At 41.7% G+C, this 27,079-nt stretch overlaps 1 protein-coding gene across 1 annotated transcript; it reads right to left on the bottom strand.

The window, feature by feature from the left end:
- Positions 1-1,247: 1,247 nt before the first annotated feature.
- LOC129186061 (myosin heavy chain, fast skeletal muscle-like) lies at positions 1,248-26,987 on the bottom strand. The gene is made up of 41 exons (XM_054783893.1): positions 26,862-26,987; positions 26,703-26,744; positions 24,830-25,040; positions 24,602-24,745; positions 24,369-24,525; positions 24,240-24,267; positions 22,255-22,366; positions 22,066-22,158; positions 21,923-21,986; positions 21,751-21,849; positions 21,573-21,676; positions 20,742-20,880; positions 18,896-19,014; positions 18,672-18,821; positions 18,042-18,212; positions 17,668-17,974; positions 16,100-16,167; positions 15,930-16,017; positions 15,735-15,852; positions 15,545-15,668; positions 14,753-14,889; positions 14,419-14,674; positions 13,374-13,616; positions 13,119-13,295; positions 12,894-13,039; positions 12,407-12,497; positions 11,938-12,327; positions 11,731-11,857; positions 10,218-10,336; positions 9,944-10,140; positions 9,678-9,861; positions 9,423-9,588; positions 9,233-9,357; positions 8,806-9,114; positions 8,523-8,726; positions 8,327-8,452; positions 6,637-6,807; positions 5,416-5,520; positions 3,755-3,850; positions 2,878-3,009; positions 1,248-1,371 (listed from the first exon to the last, which is right to left on the bottom strand). Exons 3-41 carry the CDS (start codon positions 25,031-25,033, stop codon positions 1,351-1,353), a joined length of 5,811 nt encoding a protein of 1,936 aa, XP_054639868.1. The 5' UTR covers positions 25,034-25,040; positions 26,703-26,744; positions 26,862-26,987; the 3' UTR covers positions 1,248-1,350.
- Between the last annotated feature and the right edge of the window lie 92 nt (positions 26,988-27,079).

Raw genomic sequence — 27,079 nt, 5'->3', positions numbered from 1 at the left:
GACATGCCATGGCTGAGACGGACATGCCATGGCTCAGACGGACATGCCGTGGCTGAGACGGACATGCCGTGGCTGAGACGGACATGCCTTGGCTGAGATCGAGTGGAAAAAAAAGGTTCTTCTCTCATTCCATGTGGAAGTGGTAACTTTTTGGCTAATTTGTCCTTCTTCCCCACTTTCTTAAGTTTAGAATAAGTAAATTGGAGAGGCTGACTAGTTAGCTCACTGGCTTGCTATGCTAGCGGCGGCCGTCTGTGATGTCCCTGCAGTGATCCCATAGCCTGCACAATGTGTTTTAACCAATGAATAATTGGGGTGTTATTTCATGGCTAGAGGACTCCGATAACATTAAAAACTGCATTAAAAAAGTCATAAACAGGTTTTCTATGCTGTATTAATATTGAATATCGAGTCTGGAACCAATTAACCGCCATAAACGAGGGATGCGTGTATCATGTTTCAACTGCTCGGTTGAGGACTCTGCTTCATTGATTATCATTATCTTAAAATGAACATCATAACTCATCTGATGTTTGCTGACAACCTTCGAATGGCTTTTTTCCAGGTCTGTCACATCTGCATCTCTCCAGGTCACTGGTGTCTGTGTGTGAATGATAGGAAGAAAAGCTCTGACTCACGTGGGGGGAAGTTGTCTGCACGCCATCTACAGGTTTGCATGTGTGACACGAGACTTCAGGTATGAGACAAGAGGAAAAAAATGGCATCTTACGTTGTCCAAAGTGATCATGTGTACCTTTGATGCGTAGTTTTGTTGGTTTATTTGAGGTAGGGGTGTCACGAGACACGCTGGAGAAATGCTGGCTTTTCAACTGTATTAAAGAGCAGCGTTTCTTTTGCCATGACTTTCTGTGAACGCACACCATTTTGCGCTGTTCTGTTTGTATTTACTTTGTCCACCAAACGCCTCGGCGAGCGCCGTCTGTCAGGACGAAGGCTCTGCATCTTCATGTGTGTTTTTTTTTCCCAAATGGGAAAACTGGGTTGAGTGGTTGTGTTTGAAGTGGGCGAGTTCATTTTCATTTATTAATTGATGATTAATATATGATTAATTAATCTATTTATTAATTATCGCGCAACAGTTTTTTTTTTTTACGAGTAATCTTGTCATGTTTCAATCTTGCGAGATCCTATGACATCCCCACTAATACGGCATATTTAGGATGATGACTGCAAACATTGAAAGTGTGTCTCAATAAAAAAAAACAAAACAAGAAAAACAAAGATGATCCAATTGCTGGCCAATTTATTTTGATCACCGACTTGACACATCCAAACCAAAAAGATCATATTCTATGATTTCTTGCATGGCTGTCTTAAAGTGGCTGCTGTTCATTCTTCAGCATCCTTTCCCTTCGAAGCAAAACAGAAGACATGATGAGATTTTGATGGTGAACGTCATCATGCAGACATTCAGCAGGTTTGTGGGCTAAATGAGTTTAGGGCCCCATGAAATGCATTTTTATTTTTGCCCAAATATCTTTAAAAAATATATATTTTACACGTATTTTACCAGCATATAGTGTCTACTTTTGTGATAGTAAATAAAATTCTTACATTTATTGATGCAATACATCACTGGCCAATTTTGCACAGTATTTCAGAAACGGAGGTTGCTTGGCTGACTTTTTAATGAGATGTCACCCTCTGCACACATTGCTACAAAATCCTCAACAAACCGCTCTTATTTTTAAGGCCAGAAGTGTGTTGTGTGCTTGTGCACTTTTTGGGGAATTTTGCCCGTCATCCACTATCCTTATCTAAGACATGAACACACGTCTTTCTCTTTCCTGTGCGTTCTAAAGATATAAAAGCAGATAAAAAGAATACACGTAATGGGACGCACTTATTCTGCCTATAAAGCCTTCTGAAAACACCTCCAAAAAGCGCCAACAACGCCCCATTTACGTAATGTGACCTGCATATTGACCAAGCACAGCGACATTGTTGTTATTATTGTTATTAACATTGTTACACCCAAGAACTACGTTATTGGCGTAGTGACACCTTGACACACCACACCGGCTAGCTACTAGCCGGCTAGCGAAAGGTAACGCTACATATTGGAACTGCCGCCACTGCTGTGTTTTGGTTTTTGAGTTAACGCAAGGTGTAGCGTTCCTTTCTATGTTGCTATGTGAAATCAGTGCACCCAGGAAGGAAGTTCCGCTAATGCTTCAAATGAGCAAAATACTGTAAGTATTCCATGTTATCATGAATGTATCATGAATGGATATAAAACCCATAAAACCTTGTTGGAGCCTTTTGGAGGTGTTTTAATACCAGCCTATCTAGGCAGAATAGGTTTGTCCCATTACGTGCGTTCTTAGCTGCCCCTTTTTATCTGTTTTTATATCTTTAAACGCACAGAAAAGAGAAAGACGTGTGTTCATGTCTCACATAAGGATTGCGGATGATGACCAGAATTCCAAAAAAGTGCACTTTTCCTTTAAGGCAAGCTGGGTGCAAGAATAAGCGTGCCTCTCTTCCTTATTTCACTCAGAACTTGCACAACATAAACACGCATACAGCCTGAGACGCACGCACTAGCATGCTTTGCTAAACTAAGCTAACCCCACTAGCTTCCATTCACACTCCATAAGAGAGGAATTTGCCCGTGTTGGTCGCCGTCTCCACAAGTTTAGTTCGGGAGGGGGCGGGCTAATGTTTGTGATGAGATTCCCCGATTGAGCGGCCTGTCGGGGACATACTTCCCCAAATGTTCCTTCTCCTCATGATGACAGCATTTCATTCACAGTACGTCAATTTCCATGGGATTCCGCGTTTAACAGATGTTATTGGCCAGCTGTGTGATTCCGTTAATGTGGAAATCATAGGGCGCTAAATAGGCAAACATACCCTGACAAAATCGCGGCTCTTGGCTCTCAGCTTGTTGACCTGAGACTCTGCGATGTCCGCCCTCTCCTGAGCCTCCTCCATCTCGTGTTGAACCTTCCTGTACCTGGTCAGGTGGGTGTTGGCCTGCTCCTCCTGGCTCACGCACAAGTACATGTTCAAGTACACTCCTCAAAAATAGTTAGGGAAATTCAGGATGAACCTAAAATCCACTGTAACCTTTGTAGGATAACTTCAGTTCACCTTCTCTGAGGTTTTCAATTCAATGCTTCAGTACTTTTTGCTGAAGGAGCTGAAAAAGCTGAAAAAGTCACAACAGGTGAATTTTACTGTAAATCTGAAAATGGCGTACAGCAGGGGTGCCCATTACGTCGATCGCGGAGGTGGTGTGGGCCGATCGCATGAACGTCACTCACTTTGTAGATGTCATATGACATCAGTCAGCTGACATTAAGCTCTCCTCCTGATTTGCTGTTGCTCCCCCGCGGCAAAGATTAAATTGCGAACACACGTCTCAAACTACACACGTAGATGCAAACGCCATCTTTATTATTGTGATTATGGATAAACTAGTGAGTGGTAAGATGCCTATATCTATAACAAAAGTTATCCGTTCACTTGTAGCGGCTACTTAGTAGAGTTCCACTATGGAAATGTATGTTTTCTACACTTCCCTTTGTTAAACTATTATTGCATGATGAATTGGACAATGTGCGCATTGCTGAAGGTTTTGTGCAAAAAGCACTGAAACAGAGAGCAGTTGGACGTGCATTCAAAGGGCAAATGAGGTCAGTAATCGTGCATTTTAGCTTCATCCTGAACTTTCACCTCATATCCCCAATTTTTTGTGAGTAATGTATACGAGACAAATCATACTTACAGCTTCCTCTGATTGCCTCTTATAGGCTTTCACTTTGAGCTGCAGCTTGTCCACCAGATCCTGGAGTCTCACAATATTCTTCTTGTCCTCCTCCGTCTGTATGTGGTGGACAATGTAGTCTACTTAAGGCTACGCTGAGACCACTTTGCAAGAGAAGGTTACTTCATGGATTTGTTGTTGCAAATAGTGAATGCATGCGTTATGTGCTTGCAGAGGGGGTTCCCTATTGCTGGAGGTCAGCTAGGAGTACCTTCTGGGGCCCCTAAGGGCTTTTTTTTTTGTCTTTGCATGTCAATTTTGGCTTGTTTTTTGCTCATAATTTTGTTGTGTTACTCCACATGGCAGGATTTTTCCTAGAATGTTTTTTTTTTTTCACGAAAAAGGTAAATCAGATGAAATTTCCCATCCTTTCAGGTCCCTAGAGGACAAAAAAGGTCTACTCCCAAAAACTGATGTAAACCACAACACATTAATATTTATTTTCTACTTTTTTGCTTAGATCTCTCAGTCAACTTGAGTTCTAATCAAAAATACCAAACCTAAATATTTTTATTATTTGAATCATCTAAATGCCCATTTGAGTTAAGATGTCACTTATTTTGCTTAGAAAAAAAACAAACACAATGAGTTATTTTCCATATAATAAATGTTAGGGGGCTGGCTGGGGCTCTGTGTCAAAGATATGGTAAGTAATGAAATAGATTTTGGTGTCTTTGTAGTTAGACAATATAACATGCATTTTCAAATTTTTGGGTTTCATTTTATTTAAAATGAGTCCAATTCGTCATATTTACTGTTTAGAATGAAAATGGACAATTTTCACATTATAGGTCATGGACGTAGAGTATATACGTAGACGCCGCATCGAGCGCTGAGCCGTACGTCAACGTCGCCGCCATATTGGATGTGTCAAGGCTGCGCTGTAAATGAATACAAGTAAATGAACCAAAAACAATGTATTTGATCTTCTCAAATTTTTGGTGCCTGTTTCTCAAGTATATTAGTGCGTGGGTGAATGTATATAAGAGAGGCATTAACCGAAATTTCTTTGTTGAAAGGCGCTTTATTAAAGTAAGTACATCTACTTGTATTCATTTACAGAGCAGCCTTGACACATCCAATATGGCGGCGACGTTGGCGTATCACAGCAGTGGACAAACCCAGGTGATAAGTGTTTCTACGGATTTTGTGACTGAGGTGGGTTCCGGTGAGGGGGCGGGACCTAATGACGTAATGGTCCACGACGACCCAGATGGCCATGCAACATTTGCAAAAAGTCAGTCTCACAAAGCAAATATGTTAAGAACTAATAAACAAGCTGTTCTACTGTCGCTATATTTATATATGATATTTACATGTCTGGTATTTTTTATTACAACTCAAGTTGATTGAAATATTTGAGCAAAAAAGTCGAACAAATATATTCTATAGTGGTTTTATAGGGACCTCAGGGACCTCAGAGAGACCTCAGAGAGTAGTGAATGAAAGCGACCCCGGAGGGCTAATTGTCGAATTGTTACACAATGCAGAATCCGTGCGTGTTTATTATTAGTACAGCTTCATTGATACGAAGATGCCCTCTAGAGGTGAAAATCATGCTCTGCAACAAGCCCATTACATGCCATTAATGTACTGCGTAGTAGACGAGTCGATATCTTTACCTGATAAGTGAGCTCCTTGACTCGTCGTTCATACTTGCGCACACCCTTGATGGCTTCGGCGCCTCTCTTCTGCTCAGCCTCCACCTCTGACTCAAGCTCGCGAACCTTCACGACAACAAGTCCACATTTTAGCAAAATGTTTCTATTATGACTTTGCTACAAATGCAGTATTTGTTAGTGGTTTCTGGATCCATACCAAAATATCGCTACTGCCTCTATTCTCATATTACAGTATTGATATTTTGGGAGAGTTGGATGGAGTTAGAATCAATCACTTGATATTATGTCATTTCAGATATGCTGTGTTGATTTAAAAACAGTTACAGATTTTTGTTGATATCATGTTGAAAGGAAGTACTTTTCCTTTCGCCTCAGTGTAATATTTTTAATATTATGACGTTATTCCCACAATATTTTGTCTTCATTCAATATTATAACATTTTCCCAACCAATTTTTTCAAAATTATCACTTTGTTTTGTTTCTCATATAATGACTTTTAAAAAATAAAATTTTGTCTTTAATATTTTAAACTCTTCGCTACTAAAATGACATTTCCTCACAATATTTCAAGTTTATTGTCATAAAATTGCGACTTTTTTCTTGCTAGAATATGACATTTCTCGTAATATTTTGTCTTTATTTTCATAAAATTACATTAATTAAATTATTCTGCTGTTGTTTTTTCCCCCCAAATTTTCCAACTATTTGAAATTTCTTCTTGTAAATGTTTTTCCCATAATTGTGACTTGATTCCCCTAATAATTTGACTTTATTCCCATAATATTATAACATTTTCTCCAAACCAAATAAAAAAAAAATTACAACTTTATTTTGTTTTGTGTTGTTACTCTTAAGATCTCTCAACACTTTGCTACTAGGCTGCTACTAGGCTGCAAATGACCCCCAGGCTGCACTTTGGACACTCCTGCTTTATAGTAACGTAACCTGTGTGTGTCTTGCCAACATCACAACAACGAACAAAACAAAGTAAGCATAGTAAATTCGTACCAAATCAGAGTTCGCTAGAAGCATCTACTATGGCATAAAATAAGCAATTATGGTGCTTGATTTGACAGCTGATCGGTTGTGTGTTAGACTGTTGCTTTGCCAAAGTGGCGGTGTTAGTATCGGCAGTACCAAGCTCTGTTTCACTTTGTGTTCCATCAGTAAGAAAATTGGCCATTATTACTGTGGTGCTTGTAGCTTTTTTTACTACTTACCCGAGCCTCCAGTTTCTGGAGCTGCTTCTTGCCCCCCTTCAGAGCCAGACTCTCAGCCTCATCCAAGCGGTTCTGCAGGTCTTTGACTGTCACCTCCAGGTTCTTCTTCATCCTCTCCAAATGAGCGCTGGTGTCCTGCTCCTTCTTCAGCTCCTCTGCCATCATGGCAGCCTAGACGTGGACAAATAAAATGTACGTTTTTATTTGTTGCATGCGACATACTTTAGGTATTGTTCTGAACTACTGTGCTGAGCTGGGGGTATTCACAGTATTACGTTGTGTTGGGTATTTATTAAACTTTACTTTTTACTTTCAGATTCCTGTGAACTTTATTCTTGGCAGATGTACCGTTAGGCCCAAGATACATTAATCATTACTTACAAGTTTGTGGTAAAAGTGATGGTTTGTATTTGTTAAATGAGTAACCTCTAACAGGAAATGACATAAGGAAGTAGCAAAAGACTGAAATACGTTGTTTTAAGAGATACTAATGTGAACAGTTTAAAATGATTCATATCCCTGATCTTATAGGACAATTTAGAAGAAACTGCAGTATTCTGCATGGGCGTTTGCCCATCCAGTCCACACGTGTTTTGCGGACTTGAAGAAGGCATTGGACCATGTTCCTCAAGGAATTCTGTGAGGAGTATTCCAGGAGTCTGGGGTACCGGACCACCTAATTCAGGCCGTTTGCTAGCTGTATAACCGGTGTCAGAGCTTCGTTCGCATTGCCGGCAATAAGTTGGACCCGTTTCCAGTGAGGGTTGGCCTCCGCCGGGGCTGCCCTTTGTTACAGATTCTGTTTATTACTTTTATGGACAGAATTTCTAGGTGCAACCAGGGTGTTGATGGGTTCCGGTTTGGTGGCTTCAGGATTGGGTCTCTGCTTTTTGCAGATGATGTGGTCCTGCTGGCTTCGTCGAGCCGTGATCGTCAACTCTCACTGGATCGGTTCACAGCTGTGTGAAGCGGCTGGGATGAGAATCAGCACGTCCAAGTCCGAGGCCATGGTTCTCACTTGGAAAGAGTGCCATATCCGGGTCGCGCATGAGATCCTGCCCCAAGTGGAGGAATTTAAGTACCCCCGGGGTCTTGTTCACGAGTGCAGGAAGGATGGAACGTGAGATGGACAGGCGGATTGGTGTAGCATCTGCAGTGATGCCGACTCTGCATTGGTCCGTTGCGGTGAATAGGGAGCTGAGTCGTAAGGTAAAGATCTAAATGTACTGTTTGATCTACGTTCCTACCCTCACCCATGGTCATGAGCTTTGGGTAGTGACCGAAAGGACAAGATGGCGGGTACAAGTGGCTGAACTGAGTTTTCTCTGTAGGGTGGCTGGGCTCTCCCTTAGAGATAAGGTGAGAAGCTCTGTCATCCGGGAGAAACTCGGAGGAGAAGCGGTGCTCCTCCATATTGAGAGGAACCAGATTAGGTGGCACGGGCATCTGGTCAGGACGCCTCCCAGACGCCTCACTGTGGAGATGTTCGGGGCACGCCTGACCGGCAGGAAGCCTCAGGGAAGACCCAGGACACGTTGGAGATCCACCAGGAAGAGCTGGACGAAGTAGCCCGAGAGAGGGAAGTCTGGGCTTCCCTGCTTAGGCTGCTGCCCCCGCGACCCCACCTCAGATAAGCAGAAGAAGATGGATGGATGGATGGATGGATGTTACACCTTTCTAGATGACTCACATCAGTGATAGCCTTCTTGGCCTTTTCTTCAGCATTCCGTGCTTCCTGAACAGCATCCTCCACTTCACCCTGGATCTGGACAAGGTCGGCTTCCAGCTTCCTCTTAGTGTTGATAAGATTTGTGTTCTAGAAGAAAAAGAACCAAGGGGTTTTCAACATTTGTATGTACTTTACCAGGTAGGCTAATAGTGAGTACCTGGGAGTGCAGCAGACCAACACGCTCGCTGGCATCAGCCAGCTCCTGTTCAGCCACTTTGCGACTTCTGTCCGTCTGCTCCAGAGCAACTCTCAGCTCCTCGATCTCAGCCAGCATCAGGTTGTTCCTGCGCTCCACCATGGCAACCTGCTCCTTCATGTCTGCGTAAGCCCTCAGAGACTCATCAAGGTGCAGTTGGGCATCCTAAATGAGCAGTGAAGCCAGTCAAGGTAAACAAGATGAAGTCCATCTCCAACAATGAAAAGCTATGGGATGTCAGTACCTTGAGTTGTGCCTGGACGTTCCTCAGTTGCTTCTGTGCTTCAGCGGCCTGGCGGTTGGCATGGCTCAGCTGAATCTCCATCTCATTCAGATCTCCCTCCATCTTCTTCTTGATTCTCAGGGCATCGTTCCTGCTCCTGATCTCAGCATCCAAAGTGCTCTGCATGGACTCGATCACTCGCTGACTGTTCCTCTTGATCTGCTCCATCTCCTCATCCTTCTCTGCAATCTTCCTGTCGATCTCACTCTTGACTTGGGTCAGTTCAAGCTGAATGCGAATGATCTTTGATTCTTCGTGCTCCAGGGTGGCCTGTGATGTTTGAAGAGTTTATGTTCATGTGAATTTCTCTGGAGATCAATAAAGTATCTATCTATCTATCTATCTATCTATCTATCTAGACAGTCAGCTAACATGTCATTTTGAGTACCTCGGCTTCCTCAAGAGCTGTTTGGATTTCGGCTTTCTCACTCTCAGCCATCTTTTTGGCCTTTTCCAGCTCATGGATGGTCTTTGCTGACTCACCAATTTGCTCGGTCAAATCGGTGATTTCCTCTGTGAGGAAAAGAAACATATTATAAATGCAGTCGCGTGTATCATAAACATATTGATCATCTTACGTTGCAGGTTTTTGTTCTCCCTCTTCAGGGTCTCCAGATGGTCCAGAGCTTCTTCATAGGAGTTCTTCAATTTGAACATCTCCGTGCTGAGTGAGCGGGCCTCCTTCTGAGCTCCTTCCAGCTCAGCCTGGCTCTCCTCATATTTCTGCTTCCACTCGGCAAGAACCTGAACACATCACAAATAAGCATGTTCAGTTACCTCATTTTAAGCATTTTAATGCTACTGTACATTTATATAACAACATAAAAGCTGACCTTGTCAAAGTTCCTCTGCTTCTTGTCGAGGTTGGCAGCCAGAGAGTTGGCTCTCTCCACATCGATCATCAGATCTTCCACTTCACCTTGCAGCCTCTGTTTAGTCTTTTCCAGAGAGGCACACTTTGAGTTGACTGCCTCAATAGACTCCTCTGCATCCTGGAGACGCTGGGCAAGCTTTTTCCTACAAACACGCATTCATTTGTTTCATGATCAAGTGATGTGATGCGATAACATCAAGTCATCTTTTGCGTGTCATGACTTACTTTGCCTCCTCCAGCTCCTCAGTGCGCTGAATGGCATCAGTCTCATATTTGGTTCTCCACTGAGCCACCTCGCTGTTGGCCTTGGACATGGATCGCTGCAGCTCAGCCTTGGCCTCCTGCTCCTCCTCATACTGCTCTCTTAGCAGGTCACAGTCATGACGGGCGGACTGGACAGCGTGGGCCAGGGCGTTCTTGGCCTTATAATAACATACATGGCAAATCAGTTTAAATAAATGTACACATTATATGACAAGACATCAGCACAGTAATGTACCTTTGATTCTTCCTCAAGGCTCCTTTTAAGCTCTTCTATCTGATGAATGAATGCCTGTTTGCCCCTTGTAAGCTGGGAAACAAGAGATTCCTTTTCCTCCAACTGACGACCAAATTCCCCTGAAAAAAAAAAAAATTCTGTGAATCTGTTGGATCATTTAAAACGCGTGTCCAAAGTGCAGCCCGTGACAGTTTTTATACTGGCCCACATATTTAACAAGACAACTATCCATCCATCCATCTTCTATGCCGCTTACCCTCACTAGGGTCACGGGTATGCCGGAGCCTATCCCAGCTGACTTCGGGCGAGAGGTGAACACCCTGGACTGGTCGCCAGCCAATGGCAGGGCACATATAGACAAACAAGCATTCACACTCACATTCATACCTATGGACAATTTAGAGTCACCAATTAACCTAACATGCATGTTTTTGGCGCCGTAGTCAATATGCATTTCTTTACACTGTACTCTTTACTTGCGTATGTTGCTTGCTGCTGTAACAAGTAAATTTCCCCGCTGTGGGATAAATAAAGTACAAATACAATAGTTTTTGGAATGTGGGAGGAAACCAGAGAAAACACAAGACAACTAAAAAAAAAAGAAAAGAAAAAAAAACTGAACAGCAAAAATGGAAGAAATCTGCTGTAATTTGAATATGAATGAATGAAGTAAAAATATTAAGAGGAAAAAGTGGTAATCTAATCTATGTCGTAATATTATGAGGAAAAATAACGTCATTTTAGTAACTGAATTAAAATGTTTGAAATTTTTTTTTTAAGTCATAATTTGAGAAACAACAAAACAATGAATAAATTTAAATTTTTGAAAAATTTGGTTGTAGAAAAATTTATAATGTTATGAGAATAAAGTCAAACAATTATGGGAATAAATTACGATAAGAACATGATACATGAAGGAAGTTGAAATTGTTTGAAAATGAAAAAAAAACAAAACAAAACCCCAGCAGAAATGGAAAAATAAAGGACGAATTTTAGGAAAATAAAGTCAAAATATTAAAAGAAAAAAGTTGTATTTTAGAAAAAAAAGTTGCAATTTTACGAGAATTTTTAAGTTATAATATTATGAGAAACAAACAAAACTAAATAAAGTAGTAATTTGTGGAAAATTAGGCTGTGAAGAAGTTATAAATTATGGGAATAAAGTCCAAAATTGGGAATAAAGTCATAATAATACAAGAAATAAATTTATGAAGATTATTTAAGAAGAAAGTTTGAATATTTGAAAAAAAAAAAGCAAAAACGGGCAAAAAAAGAGCAAAGACCGAAGTTGATACTTGGCTTTTTCACCTGTGTCACAAATCTGAGATGCACTATTTTCTTGACATATTGATATAGGTTCTTAGCATATCTACATGTGTTGCTTTACAAAATATCAAAGGGGCATCCTTTCATTTGTCACTATGTGGCCCTCGGAGGAAGAAGTTTGTTTATGATGTAGTGATTGCCTGCTGTGTTGGCTGCGTTTGATTGGACACGGCACCTTTTTACTCACCATTTTCAGTGGTCAGCCTTGCTCTTTGAACATTCATATCATTTAAATGACGCATTTGCTCTTCATTCTTGGACTTGAATTCACTTAGTTGATCTTCCAGGGAGCGACACATTTTCTCCAGGTTTCCCTACAAAAGCAGTGGGGGACATAATGGATAAACAAGGATTGCAGCATCTAAGTTGTAATAATGTTGTTTCTAAACATTACTTTGGATTTGGCGATGGACTCCATGTTGCTGCTGAGGTCGTCAATCTCCATCTTGTATTCGCTCTTCTCCTTCTCCAGCTTCTGTTTGACGCGCTGAAGGTTGTCGATCTGCTCCCCGAGTTCTGCCACGCTGTCAGCCTGCTTCTTGCGGAGCGCTGCAGCAGTGGACTCGTGCTGCAGGGTGGACTCCTCCAGGTCGCGACGCAGCTTCTGGAACTCGGCCTCGCGCTTCTTGTTCATCTCGATCTGAACCGATGTGGCCCCGCCGGCCTCTTCCAGACGCTCGCTGATCTCCTCGAGTTCCCTGGCGAGATCAGACCTCTGCTTCTCCACCTTGGCTCGAGCAGCACGCTCAGCTTCAATCTCCTCCTCCAGCTCCTCAATACGAGCCTGATATTGTATTTCATACGTAGCTTTTGTTGAGTGATTCAATGACATGGCACCAAATGGTTTGAAATGAGAGCATTACCTGCAGTTCTTTTATTTTCTTATGAAGTTGAATCCCAACTGATTGTTCATCCTCAATTCTGCCAAGAAGCTGGCTTATCTCAAAGTCCCTCCTTGGTAAAAACGTATAAAAACACAGAAGGAAACATGAATACTCGGGGTGCACGATAATTATTGGACCGATAATTGCAGGTGGCAGGTGGCTCCCTCCGCTCTACACTGTGGTTCTCCTGATAGTAGTGATGTGGTAGTAGTGATGTCATCATATTCGATTAGGACAAATCAACAGGTACAGTTGGTCAAATCCTAATTTGTTCCAGTCCTTCTTACCTCCAGGTGTGCACAAACTACACTTAATTCTAAATGTAAAAAGTAGATATAAAAAAGTTATTGGTTATCAGCCTTGAGAAGCAGATAGCGATTGGTGTCTGTTTTGAAAGAAAGGTATCACGCATCTCTAATGAATGTAATACATTGAACAGTCTTTTTTTTTTTTTTTTTTTACATACTTTTTGATTTTCTCATCAGACTGCTGCTTGTCATTTTCCAGATCCATGATGGTTTCATGGGCCAGCTTCAGATCTCCTTCCAGCTTCCTTTTTGATCGCTCAAGATCCATACGAAGCTTCTTCTCTTGCTCCAGGGATCCCTCAAGCTATTTTTAGCAATGAGTGTCATGATTATTATTATTTTGTTTACACAAGGAGTAAAATGTACTGTCTGTCATGACATACATCATCCACTTGCTGCTCCAGCTTGGCCTTGGCCTTGGTCAGAGTGTTGACTTTGTCTTCCTCTGCCTGAAGGTCATCCAGGGTCTGCTGATGGGCCTCTTGGAGGGCTTTCTTCTCTTTGGACAACTTGGCAATGGACTCATCTTGAGAGGCCATCTCCTCAACCAAGTTTTTAACCTATGACAGCAGTGTTCAGCGGGTTTTACTTTTTTCTGTAGATTCTGCTGTTTGAGGCCTTATGAGTTTTACACCAACCTTGTTCTCAGTGGCGTGTTTCTCCTTCTCTACTTTAGCCAGGGTGAGCTCCAAGTCATCAATGTCTTTCTTCAGCTCAGAGCACTCGTCCTCCAGCTTCCTTTTCTTGGCCGTCAGCTCAGCGTTCACCTCCTCTTCATCCTCCAGCCTCTCAGACGCCTCCTTGACTTTGGCCTCCAGCTGGATTTTGGCTTTGATGAGCCCCTCACACCTTTCCTCAGCATCAGCAAGGTTTTCACCCTCCTGGAATCACAGTTTTGTACAATTTGAACAAATGCTTTCCAGAAAGATGAAGAAATATGCCTTCCTATTTTTGGAATGTTGCCCATCATCCATAACCCTTATGTGAGACATGAACACACGTATTTCTCTTTTCTGTGCCTTCTAAAGATATTAAAATAGATAGAAAGAGGCAGCTAAGAATGCACATAATGGGACGCACCTATTCCGCCTATAAAGCCTTCTGAAAAAACCTCCGAAAAGCGCTAACAATGCTCAATTTACATAATGTGACCTGCATATTACCCAAGCTACAGCGACATTGTTATTATTATTGTTATTAACATTGTTACACCCAAGAACTTCGTAACTGGCGTAGTGACACCTCGCCACACCACACCGGCTAGGTACTAGCTGGCTAGCAATGATCTTCACCACACACTCGCTCACAATGCCTCAGGCCACTAGCGAAATGTAACGCTACATATTGGAGCTGCCGCCACTGCTGCTGTGTTTTTGAGTTAGGAAAAGTTAATGCTAGGTGTAGCGTTCCTTTCTATGTTGCTATGTGGAATCAATGCACCCAGGAAGGAAGTTACCCAAATACTGTAAGTATTACATGCAATCATGAATGTGGCTGTTACTACATGCAGTGGCTGTTACTACAGGTGTTTTAATAGCAGCCTTTCTCTGTGGAATAGGCGTGTCCCATTACATGCATTAATTAGCTGCCTCTTTTTACCTGTTTTCTATTTTAAGACGTGTTCATGTCTCACATAAGGATTGGGCAACATTTTTTAAAAAGTGCACTTTTCCTTGAACATACAGACTGAATCTGCAGCTGCAAGTCATTCTTCTCCTGCAGGAGAGAAACCATCTTTTCCTCCAGTTCCTTCTTCTTGGCCAAAGCCTTAGCGAGATCCTCTTTGGTTTTTTCAAAGTCTTCTTTCATTTGGGCCATCTCCTTTTCAGTCTCTGCACTCTTCAGCAGAGGCTTGATCTTGAAGTACAGCTTCATCCATGGCCATGTTTTGACATTCATGAATGAGCGGATGTTGTACTGGATGGAGTAAATGGCCTCCCTGGCATTAAAAACAGGAGGTGTTAGGAAAGTCGGTGTAATGTGTGAACCCCTGAAAAGCACTGTCATGGATATGTACCTCCTTGCCATCATTTTAACAAACTCCTTCCTCATGACGTAGCCTCTGCAGAGAGCCTGAGTCATGGTCACCAGTTCAACCAGTTTCTCATCTCTCATCTCCTCCAGTGTACCCAGCAGGCCAGCTTTGAAGAACACCTGCCAAATGAATGCAGACGTGAAATATGCTTTGTTATTTTTGCCCCACGAGTAGAAAGCTCAATGAGTAGTGGTGTGCGACTGATTTCCGATTTGATACTGAGTAAAATTTAGGCTGGTATCGGCGATACTGATCCGATACCGATACTTGGTGCAAATTCAACTAATAACTGACTAGGAAACAATACATTTATTTTTGAATGAATTATCATTAATTTAAAGAAATTAATACTTAAATAATAATTTAATGTAATCATTTATTTAAAACCCTGAAGTATATTGAGGTAGCGTGGGGTGATTTACAATGTAGCCAAGCTATTATACAATAACAGAAAAAACAGGACAGAATCATATAAAATATGTGAAAATGCCATTTTAAACAATAAAAAAAGAAAATATGTAAAAGATTATTAAAGCAGTACTATAATAACAAATACTGCATTCACACTTCACACATGGCTCTGTTTGAGATCGGTCATCGTTTCAACAGACTGAGACGTTTCAGACACACATGACCTCAAATGACTGAAGTATCAAAAGTATCAATATTTTTGGATTTGAGAACCGATTTTAGAGCACGGAGAGCTGGTATGGGGATTATCGATATTTCAGCATGGATCCACACATCACTATCAATAAGGCGAGCCCAGCTGACCTTGGTATGTCCAAATCTGTACTGTGACTTTTCCACATTTATAGACTCCAGAAGTTTCTCGGAGGCCTTCTTGTTGTCAATGAAGTGTCCCTCTGGGATGACGCTAGCATTCAATATTTTGTATCTGAAAGATTACAAAGACCAACGTGCTCAGAGACTTGACGGCGATGATGGTACGCGAGCAAGCTACCTCTGCTTGAAGTCACCATAGAGGATTCTGCTGGGGAAACCTTTCCTGCAGATCCTGATGCCTTCCAGCACGCCGTTACAACGCAGCTGGTGGATGACCAGGTGGTTCTCCATCAGACCTTAAACAGTAAATGGATAGGAAGCTATTACATGGCTGTGCTTTCAGCTAAGAGTGATGGCAGAAGTGTGGACCCACCTGGTGTTTTTGTCTCATTCGGAATCAAACAGCGCACAAAATGTGGGTGGGTGCTCCTCAGGTTGGTCATCAGCTTTCCCAGGTTTTCCTGAAATTGGGGAAGCATAGATGCTGTAATATTTGAATGCTATTGTGATCAAAGGTGTGAGGTATTTGGATTTTTTTATTACCCTAAAGAGAGCTGACACAGTCTGGAATGAACCACCCTTCTTTTTGCCACCTTTCTTTGCTTTGGGATCTGTAACACATTAAAGGCTACATTTTTATTTGACTTCATTGTCATTTTTCCAGCTTGTTCACATTTGATCTCATTGAACATTCACACTAAAACCTCTCCTGACAATGTACTGCATATCCAAGGCTATGTTCACACTGCAGGGTATGATGCCCAATTCTGATTTTTTTGTTCAAATCAAATTTTTCATGTGGCCGTTCACATGACCAAAAAGAATACGACTTGTTGATGTGAATGCAAAGCGTCTGGGAAGTGACGTGCATGCGTGAAAGCAAGACGTCACATGCATTTCTGTGTGTTTACAGAAATAAAGATTGCTGCAGTGTGTGCTTTGTGTTCTCCTTAACTCGTTGTGGCAATTTCAGGGATTTCGTGCAAAAGGAGTCAATCATTTCTCAACCAAATGATTCCGTGTAGGACCTTGGTTCCCCAAGTGGGGTACGCTAATTGTCATGCGGGTGTGTGAATAAAAATGAAAAACAATTAGGGCATATGAATAAGTATGTAAGTTTGATGATTATGTTGTGCATTATGAGTCTTTAATCTTGACGATGTAGTTTATATTGGCGTTCCAGTGCCCACACTGTGAAAACCTGTCAATGTACGTGTGGATGAGAGAGTGGGGATTCCCCCAAACGAGGCTTTACCGCTGGTTGTATGTATTGTTGTACTTTGGATACTGCTTCATCATGTTTGTTAAACCTTTCCTTTCAATTTGGTATGAAATTAATATGCAGACTTAAATCATAGTGATTGCAAGTGGACACAAGTGAAGCTCAAGTTCAACCCATTCCAACGGAAGGATCCCAACATCTGGCTGAAATGAAAGACACGCAGGATAAATACTAAATACTAAAATTTGACCATGCAAAATTTTTGAACCAGAATTACTTACTATAAAATGAATTAACCAATAATCATGTTCAATATTTCAAGTTAATGAAGATTAAAAAAGGCTTACGTTTTTCAAGTGTGCAGGAGTAGGGGCTACATGGCTTCAAGTCAAATGTATGAAGGGGTATTGTAAAAAGTTTGGGAACCACAGATTTAGAAGAGGGCAAGAATTTTGGCTATGGCAGTTCATGGAGGACTTGCTGTGGGTGGCAGGAGTGGTGAGATGTTACCGTCAGCCGCTTCATTGACACAAATCATTTTTGGATGACAAGAAGAACTTTTGCCTACATCAGTGAGTACCTTTACCCAAGTCTCGCACGGTTAACCACGCCTTTTGATGATGTACAGTATATGTGGGATATATGTGACCTGACCGTTCAGACCGCAGTAGATCAGATACATATCGGATTTATATCTGCATACAAAAGAGGCCCGGGTCGCATTTGATAAAATGGTAATTGTCCTGTTCACACTGGCATGAAAAAGTCAGACACAGGTCACAAATGAGCAAAAAAATTGGAATTGACCTGCAGTGTGAATGTAGCTTAAAAGTGCCGAATGTGGCTGGAATGACTACGGTGTGACTCTTGTATGATGAGAAATCCGTACCGTCTCCAGAAGAATGAGATACAAACAGTAAGGCCAACAGCTTGACTGAGGACTTCTGGTAGAGCTGAACAACGGAGTCGTTCAGGGGGTCCTTGTTCTTGTCCAGCCAGCCGTTGACATTGTAGTCCACAGTGCCAGCGTAGTGAACGAGGGCAAAGTGGGCCTCGGCCTTGCCTTTGGCTGGCTTTGGCTTCTGGAAGGGGGCGCTTTTGCCAAGATGCTGGTCATACAGTTTGTTCTTGAAGGTTATGTCTGTCGCCTTGGGGAACATGCACTCCTCTTCAAGGATGGAGAAGATGCCCATTGGCTGTAATTACATGTCAGTGTCATATGATTTATTGTACTTTCAAAGCAGACAAGGTTTTCCTGTATACCTTCTCAATAAGCTCAATGCAGGCAGCCAAGTCCATGCCAAAGTCAATGAACTCCCATTCGATTCCTTCTTTCTTGTACTCCTCTTGCTCCAGGACAAACATGTGGTGGTTGAAAAACTGTTGCAGTTTCTCGTTGGTGAAGTTGATGCACAGCTGCTCCAAGCTGTTGAACTACGGAGGCAAGAGAGATGCAAGATAAATGTTTTATAAACACAGGTCTGTCACGATAATCAATAAATTAACCGCACGATAAATAAAAAGGAAATGGATAATTTTGTCGGCCTGGATATATGGACATGTGCATGCAAGTTTGTTTTCCTCCTCTCTCTCTACCAAACAGACTGGATGACAAGAGAGTTCACTCTGTGCATCTGTCTCAACACCAGGGCATGTTGGTTCTATAGCGGAATGAACGGAGTGAGTGAACCCTCCTGTCAGTCATTCAGTCGCTTTGTCCCAGTGCTAGTGAGTGCACTACTTGCTAGCTGTGTGTGTCGTGTGCTACACGATGGAATACTTTCTTGGTGCCTGTTGTGTATAAAACACCATAAAAATGTGTAATCATGTCAGGCCTATATAAATGTTACTAGCTCACTTTACAGTACCATTCACTGTGTGGCTTCAACTTACGTCAAAAATCTCAAATCCAGCAATATCCAGCACACCAATGAAGTAACTTCTGGGCTGCTTGGTGTCCAGCATCTCGTTGATTCTGACGACCATCCAGAGGAACATTTTATCATAGACGGATTTGGTGAGGGCCATGACAGCGTTGTGAACCTACAGGACAACAACTATGATGACAAAACGCAGACGCAGTACACATATCGTGCACATGACTCCATGTAAATCACCTGAGGCACAGTTTGACCTTTAACCACCATTTCATTGCCGACCTTGACTCGTGGGTAACACAACGCCTTGAGCATATCGGCTGAGTTGAGGCCCATGAGGTAGGCGATTTTATCAGCCACTGATGAAAACAGATACCACAGAAGATTACCATGACATGTGCCTTAGGGTCCCCCGAGAGACTGCTGGTAATATCTGTATGGATGCCATAGATTGCAGATGGGCGTAGTCTGCCCATCTGCTGTGAATGACATCCCTTTGTAATACCATCAACATGCAATCTTACACAGTGCAACTGGAGAACATAAGAATGACAGCAGTTATACACAGTGAGACAAGACAAAACTGCAGTACCAGCAGGCGTTACAAACGGCGTTTGCACACATTTTGCCTCCACATTGTCCCCCAATTTTCCTTGGCAATACGTGTCATTTATTTATGGCATGCCTGAAAAGCGTGCAGACTAGTTTGGTCACTGTTTGCATTCTGTTTACGCATAAATTACGCACTTGGCACACAAACTCGTGACCGAAAATGGTGCACTTTGGCACGAAATGACCACGCTCCCATATAACTTATTTACATCACGTCAAGTGTTTATGTCTAGTGCACAACAATTGTATGCGCGACGTGCATTGTTGCCACATGGGTATGCATTGTCACCACCACTTCCCGCATCCGTGAAGCGATCTTGGCATTATCAGCAGGCATCACCCCATAGCTTCATTAATTCATCTTCTTTGCAAGATATTGAACCCCAGAGAAGAAGCTCAGGCAATAAAGAAAGGTAAGTCTGTATTTTCTCGCAGCTGCAGGTAGAGAATGTGCAAAGAGCAGGAAGGCAATAAACTAGTACAAAAAAGACACAGACAGTGTGGAAAAGGGAATTGCTGACGAGAAGCATCGCTTTGTGTATTATGATTAGTTATTAACTGAAAATCACAAGGAAGATCCAAGACGCTAAATTACTTGAGAATTCCCCCCAAATTGCTCCAAGAGGTGGTGGAAAAGTTAACAGATTCATGTGAATCAGACATGCAGAGGCATGCTACGATGCACACAGCCCGCATTGTTTGCACATAGGTCACAATAAGGCCTGTCACAATAATCAATAAATACATCAAGTAATCGCAGATTAAAATAAAAACGTACTCGATAATTTTGCCGGCCTCAGCGTATTGATATGCGCATGCGTGTTTGATTTCCTTCTCTCTCTCGCTCTACCAAACAGGTCATTGCGACGAGAAGGAATGTTTGTGTGTGGAAGTATTTCCCCGGCGGCCCGCTCAACCGTGGCAGAATGTCATCACAAATTTTGAACATTTCAAAATTTGATTTGCGCACTGGCACGCAACCCCACACAGTTTACACATACAGTCATGGAAAAAATGATTAGACCACCCTTGTTTCTTCAGTTTATTGATCCGATCCATTTTAATGCCAGGTACAACTCAAGGTACGTTTGTTTGGACAAATATAATGATGATAAGAAATATAGCTCATAAGAGTTTAATGTAAGAGCTGATGTCTAGAAACTTCCGAGGTTTTCTTCATAATAACCAAAATCACTTAAGTTCTTACATGAATAGCTATAGCGCTGAACTGCCAAAAAATGTAACTATTTTGAGGTATTTTTGTTGCCATTGCTATACTGTATTTGTCCAAAAAGGTACCTTTAGTTGTATCAGGCATTAAAATGAACAAGAAACACAACAAACAAGGGTGGTTTAATCATTTTTTTCCATGACTGTACTTCACACATGTTTACCACCACTTTAGTCATTGACATGCAAAATTGTGTACCACTGCGGGGACAAAGTGTGTGCAAGTGTACACGAGGCTTTATACCCTCGGTGCCATCAGGCTCAGCTTGCTCCTCTCTTTGTTTCTGCTTGAACTTCATGTTGCCGTGATGCATCACAGCTCCAGTCAGCTTGTAAATGCTCATCTTCTCCTCAGCGGTGAAGCCCAGGATATCAATGGCGGTCTGCAGCAAAAAAGACCAGAACGCGTCGTATTGGAAACGGAGTTCAAAGGAGTGCTGTAGTTAATTTTTGGTGGGTGTTGAGGCAGTATCAAAAAGTTTGGGAATACTTTTCGGTATTATGGGCGCCACACATGGGAGCTGACAAATGACAGCGATTGTCAAAACCCACCGCCAATGCAAACAAAACCGTACACATGGGAGGCAACGAGCGGCTGTGGCCTAGCGACACCAGTGAATGACGCACTCACATCCACAGCGAATTCAGAGTCTCCCATTGTTTTGATTGGCTGTCATATTTGGTGGGAATTTGGGGTATCAATATAGTTCAGATGAGAAAAAGCAGCCAGTGTTGAACGAGTACCCTTGCTAGTACTGGATCTTGCTAGTATGGGAGATAAACTTACATAAATGTCCGTGTAAATGAATGTAAACTTACCTGATATGTTTACTCTGTAAACTGCTACTTTTTTCTTGATATTTCTATATTCTTTTTTAGAAATGTCAAATAGCTCTGGGAAATCTGAGACGGCAAGTATTATTTCTTTCCTCTATGTTAACCTGTGAGAGAGTACAAATTTCGCGTGTCACTTGGCAGGACCGGGACTCGAGATAATCGCCCTGTCGCACAGGTTTCATTGAAAATGAACGGACTAGAAGCGACATCGCGTTGTGTGGAGCCCATCAATACTCACATCAGTGGCCATGAACTCCTCAACGTCATTGATGCTCTTGACAACAATTTCTCCCTGACTGATCATGGGATAGTCGTAAGGGTTGGTGGTGATGAGGAGAGCCTCTGCAAATGATATTAATTCAGTGTAAGCACAAAGAAATGGAAAAAATAGTTCATGAGAAAAAACTGCCACAAACCTAACAACTCGGGTTTGTGTCCTGTTGTTAGCTGGTAGAAGATGTGGTAGCTCCTCTCAGCAGACAACTGGAAGGTCACACGAGACTTCTCCAGCAGGTCTGTGGATCACACGGACAAAAGTCAGACAAAAAACACCAAACCAAAGTGTGTTATCATCATTTCTTGTCTTACAAGTTTCAATATCTGCTGAAGCCAGCTTTCCCGTGGTGCCAAAGTGGATTCTGATGAATTTACCCTATTCAAAAGACGAGGGACTTCTTTTTTAAAAACCTTTCACCGTCATTGTTTGAGAAGATGGATAGAAGGACACTTACAAAGCGGGAGGAGTTGTCATTCCTCACAGTTTTTGCATTACCATAGGCCTCCAGCAGGGGATTCGCTGCAATGATTTGATCTTCCAGCGACCCCTTCAAAAAGACAACAATTTGACTTTGGTTGCATACTTTCGCATATTTATATAGTATTGAATAATTTTAAGTTGTTTTGACTATATTATATAATACCTGCATTTTTCCAGGAACTTGCTCTGCTTTCTTTCCGCCAGCCACTGCGATTGTCGCAAAGTACTGGATGACACGCTTGGTGTTCACAGTCTTTCCTGCACCGGATTCTCCACTACAGTAGGAATGCCAAAAGTAGAACTCAGGGGTGCCCTTTATGTCAATCTAGCGGTCGATCACAAGGCCGGTGTGGGTCGATTGCATAAACGTCAATTTGTAATGTCATATGACATCAGTCAGCTGACATTAAGCTCCCCTCCTGATTCGCTGTTGCACTTCCTCAGCAAAGATTAAGACTCAAACTACACACAAAGATGCAACTTTCATCTTTTTGATTGTGATTATGGACAAACAGTAAGGTGCCTACAGTACATTTATAACAAAAGTTATGCATTCACTTGTAGCGGCTAGTTATGGAGAAAAAAACGTCAATTGTTTGATGGCTTTGCTTCGCATTGTGAACTCCACGATAGAAATGTGTGTTTTCTACACATCCGTTTGTTAAACTATTATTTCATGATAAACTGGAGAATGTGCCCTTTGCTGAAAGCTTCTTAGTATGTTGCCTTGACTTCTTTTGCATTTTCTTTTGCACCTATTTTGACTGACATACTAGTCAGGTTATGTACACAACAATTGAGGAATTCTGGGTAATTATCTTTATTTATGGAATACCAATCATTAGTATTTAGTATAGTACTTTTTACTGGTTAGATTTTATATTAGAGATGCACGATATCTTTTTTTTCAAACTGACACCAATAACTTTTTGCTCTTCAAGACCGATATGGAACCAATATAACTTTTTTGATATCAAAATATCGATACTTCCGATACCACCTCTTCATGCGCTAAAATCGATTCCCAAACCAAAATATTGATACTTTTGATCAAAGATGCAATAACTTTATGCTTTTCAAGACCGATATGATGCTGATAACCGATAACTTCTTTATATCTTTTTAAAAATTTTAGAATTAAGTGTAGTTTGTGCACACCTGGAGGTCAGAAGGACTGGAACAAATTAGGATTTGACCAACTGTACATGCTGATTTGTCCTAATCAAATATCATGACATTACTACTACCACCACATCACTGGTATCAGGAGAACCACAGTATCGAGCAAGAGGAGCCACCTGGTGTGGCCCAGCAAGGTGCACTGTATTCGGGCACACACTCAGAGCAGCTGGTGTGAAGCCACGGAGGTCTCTGGCAAACCTTTTGCACTTTTGCACTGTTTCAGGTGGCTGATAAGGTGTTTTTGTGCACTTGATGTTTTTTTTTTTCTCTCTCTCATCGCGGAGCATTTGATACAACATCCCTCCTCTTAAAGTGAATGTTTGTTTTCAAGTGAGCTCAGGGGAAGTTACGACAGGCCGTTAACGTTACAGGAAGTAGAAAAAAGGAGCGCTTGATTTGCTTTGCTCACCAGCACAGTATGGGTAATCTCGCCTCATTGGAGCGTTTTTTTAAATGATCAATTATCGGAGGTATTTTTATTGTTATCGGATTTATCGGTATGACATCATAATTCCCTCACATCGGCCTGATAGTTATCGTGCACCCCTATTTTATATATACTGTATGTTATATGTTTTATAGTAAAAGATAGATCATGTCGACCTGTGTGCACCCCTGATATACATAAATACTATATAAATAAAGTAAATATACTATATATCTTCTGTGTTTATAGTAGCAGGTAAATCTTTGGGACTTGGTCATTTTAAAAGTGAGCTACTTTTAAAATGACTGAAAAAGTGTGAGCACCCCTGGTATGAAACATCATACATTACCAATTCTATGCCAACAACTTTCTGGAAACAATTTGGCCCTTTTCTTGTGTCCCAGAGCACAAAGCAAGGGCAATAAAGACATGCTTGAATGAGTTTGGTTGAATGCACCAGAATTTCCACTCCAAAAGCTTGCCTATCCTAATACTTGTTGTCCACATGCTGTATAAGCTCATCAATGAATGTCACTTACGTAATCAGGATGGACTGATTCTCACGATCTGTGGTGAGAAATGAATATGGTTATTACATAGTATTTGCCAGAGAATAAGTGGCATACGGTGATTGCGTATGTCGTCATTTAAAAAATGCTTCATGATACCTTGGAGCATGAACTGATAGGCGTTGTCAGAGATGGAGAAGATGTGGGGTGGCGCCTCAATCCTCTTTTTGCCTCTGTATCCCGATACCACCACTGCATCGTACACTGGGAGCCACTTGTAGGGGTTCACAGTGACGCAGAACAACCCAGAGTAGGTCTGGAAAGGTTGTGATCTGTTAGGCATGCAGTTTATTAAAACTCTAGAACTAATGTCGCCTTTGAGTGGGGCTCACGTAGATCATCCACGCTGCATAGCGCTCTTTGAGGTTATACAGCACAGCAGGTTCACTGAGGTGGGTCATCATGGCCATGTCCTCAATCTTGTCAAACTTTGGTGGATTCATGGGGAAGATGTCATCATCTTTGACAGTGAGAGTCTGGATCAAAACAATAAAAGGTGAAGCCCGTAAAATCAGAATAAATTCAATACCAAGGTACATCAATAAATGATTTTATTTTACCTTCCCGGCCTTGATTTCAACGGAGGCTTTGCCCCCCTCCTTCTTCACCAGTTTTCCTTTCACGTACATCTCAGTGGGCTCGGCCACAAAGTACGCGGTCTTGGCGTCAAACAGAGTGTTTTGAGCCTCAAGTCTCTCTCGTTCTGGCTTCCGGAGGTAGATGGCCGCCGGACCAAAACACTCCATTTCTGGGTCCCCACTCATAGTGCCTCTTCGTGAAACAGATACAAATGCACGTGTGGCTCACGTTAATGCATTTTTCCTTTTTATCAGGGATGCTCCGATCAATTGGCCACCGATTAGTATCGGCCGATTTCCGTAAAATGCCTTTCAAAGCCGATCACAAAAAACGATCGGTGTGTGGCGGCAAACCCTACATGCGTGCTGGGTCACGTAGGGTTGCCAACACCCGTATTGAGCCGACAAGGGACGCACTTTGTCCCGTATTTCCGCGAGAATCAACACTAGTCTGTAAAACCTCAATGGCTTCAGTTTGACAGCTTGACACAGACTATTGCTCTTACACTTTTCTTGCATCTTTCTTTACACGCTTTCCCTTGCTGTCACTGGAGTTATTCGCATAGCCTAAATGTGACTTTTTAGCACAGTGACTTTTTGTTTTTAAAACAAACCAGCAATGCGGTTAGTTGGCTGTTCCTTTTTGTCCCACGAGGAAGTGGATATCACGTTCATTGGGTACGTACTAACTTTTTCAAGTGTCACTGAACAATTTAGCTGTCTTGTTGTCGTGGTACTGATGATGTCCAGCCTTATGATGGTGATACCATCACAGGGGTCTCCTAGCTCGCCAGATGATTTAGAGTAGCTCACCAAAGGCTCAAAGAAGGCTCAAACTTTAGGCCTTTATAAAATGACAAATGAGCACAAAATAGCATCAAGACGATGGCCACACTGAGATGTGCTTGGTAAATAAAGTAGTGTACAATTGAAATGTTGCCAGTCATAAATGAAAGACAAATAGTTGACAGCTCTAACAGTAATGAAAGTTGGACACCCCTGCAACCTGGACACTCAATTTAGTCTCTTTTAACTTAAACACAACACATTTCTGTTGAATAAAGATATTTATTACCTCCGCCAAGCGCAAGCGATGGAGGTTATGTTTTTGACGCCATTTATCTGTTTGTTTGTGTTCAAAAGAACTTGAAAATGCATTTGAATGGATTTGGATGAAATTTTCAGGAATTTTCAGAAATGGGATATGGAAGAACTGATTACATTTTGGGGGTGATCCGGATCACCGTCTGGATCCAGGAATTTTTAAAGAATTTATTAACATTGCAATATAGGACCATTTTCGCCATTTGTGCCTGTAACTCCACAAAAAATGGTCAGAGTACTTTTCCAACAGGTTCTACAAAATACCAAAGTTTAGGATTATTATTATTATTATCAGTCTGCGCTGTCCGAGTGCTTCTCTAGTTTAGATTATTTTATTCTCTTCATTTTGTTACTTTGAACTAAAAAATAAATTATTCAACAAATGATTTGACATTACTCCAAAATATGCATCAAATTAAATTCAGGTTTGTGTCAAATAGCACAAAAATCCTTTCACAAAAATAAAGGCAAAAAAACTAATAAAAACATTTGCCCAAGAGTTTATTTTTTAAATAATTACCTATTTGCCAGGGGCCCTTAGAATTGTCTAATGGTGGCCCTAGCCAATACCACTCGTCATAAATACACTGAAAAATGTACAGTTAATCCATGTGATTGGTATCGGTACCTGCTGATCTCACTCATGGATGATCAGTATCGGAATCGGCAGCGTAAAACCCTGATCGGAGCATCCATACATTTCATATTTGATATACTGTATGTTTGCCAAATATTTAGTATTGCAGCGCACCTTTTTCTTACACAGTGATGCAGCTGCTGTGTTCTGTAGATACTAGAAAAAGCAGAAAAATTAGATAAATGGGGCAAGGCTCACTACAGTAGTTAGATGCTGATAGAGAAAAAAGTAATAAGTCCAAATGAATTGTAAAAGAAGAATAGGAAGACTCACCTTGGTTGGCAGCCTATCAGTCCAAAACTTTGGAAGAGCCTGAGAGTTGGACTTTTATAGCGTTATCTCCGGCCACCAAGGAGGAGCAGCTCTCCTGTTTAGGTCAATGAGCTTGTCTTGGAAGAATGGTATCAGATGGCTTCCCCACCTCATCATCACAACTGCTGCCATGATGAGCTGGGGAAAGAAAAACAAAACTAAACATTCCTGTCCGCACA

The sequence above is a fragment of the Dunckerocampus dactyliophorus genome, chromosome 8 (genome assembly GCF_027744805.1).
Source record: "Dunckerocampus dactyliophorus isolate RoL2022-P2 chromosome 8, RoL_Ddac_1.1, whole genome shotgun sequence".
NCBI lineage: Eukaryota > Metazoa > Chordata > Actinopteri > Syngnathiformes > Syngnathidae > Dunckerocampus > Dunckerocampus dactyliophorus.
The sequence above is the reverse complement of the archived record's forward strand: the minus strand, read 5'-3'. Positions and strand labels throughout refer to the sequence as shown.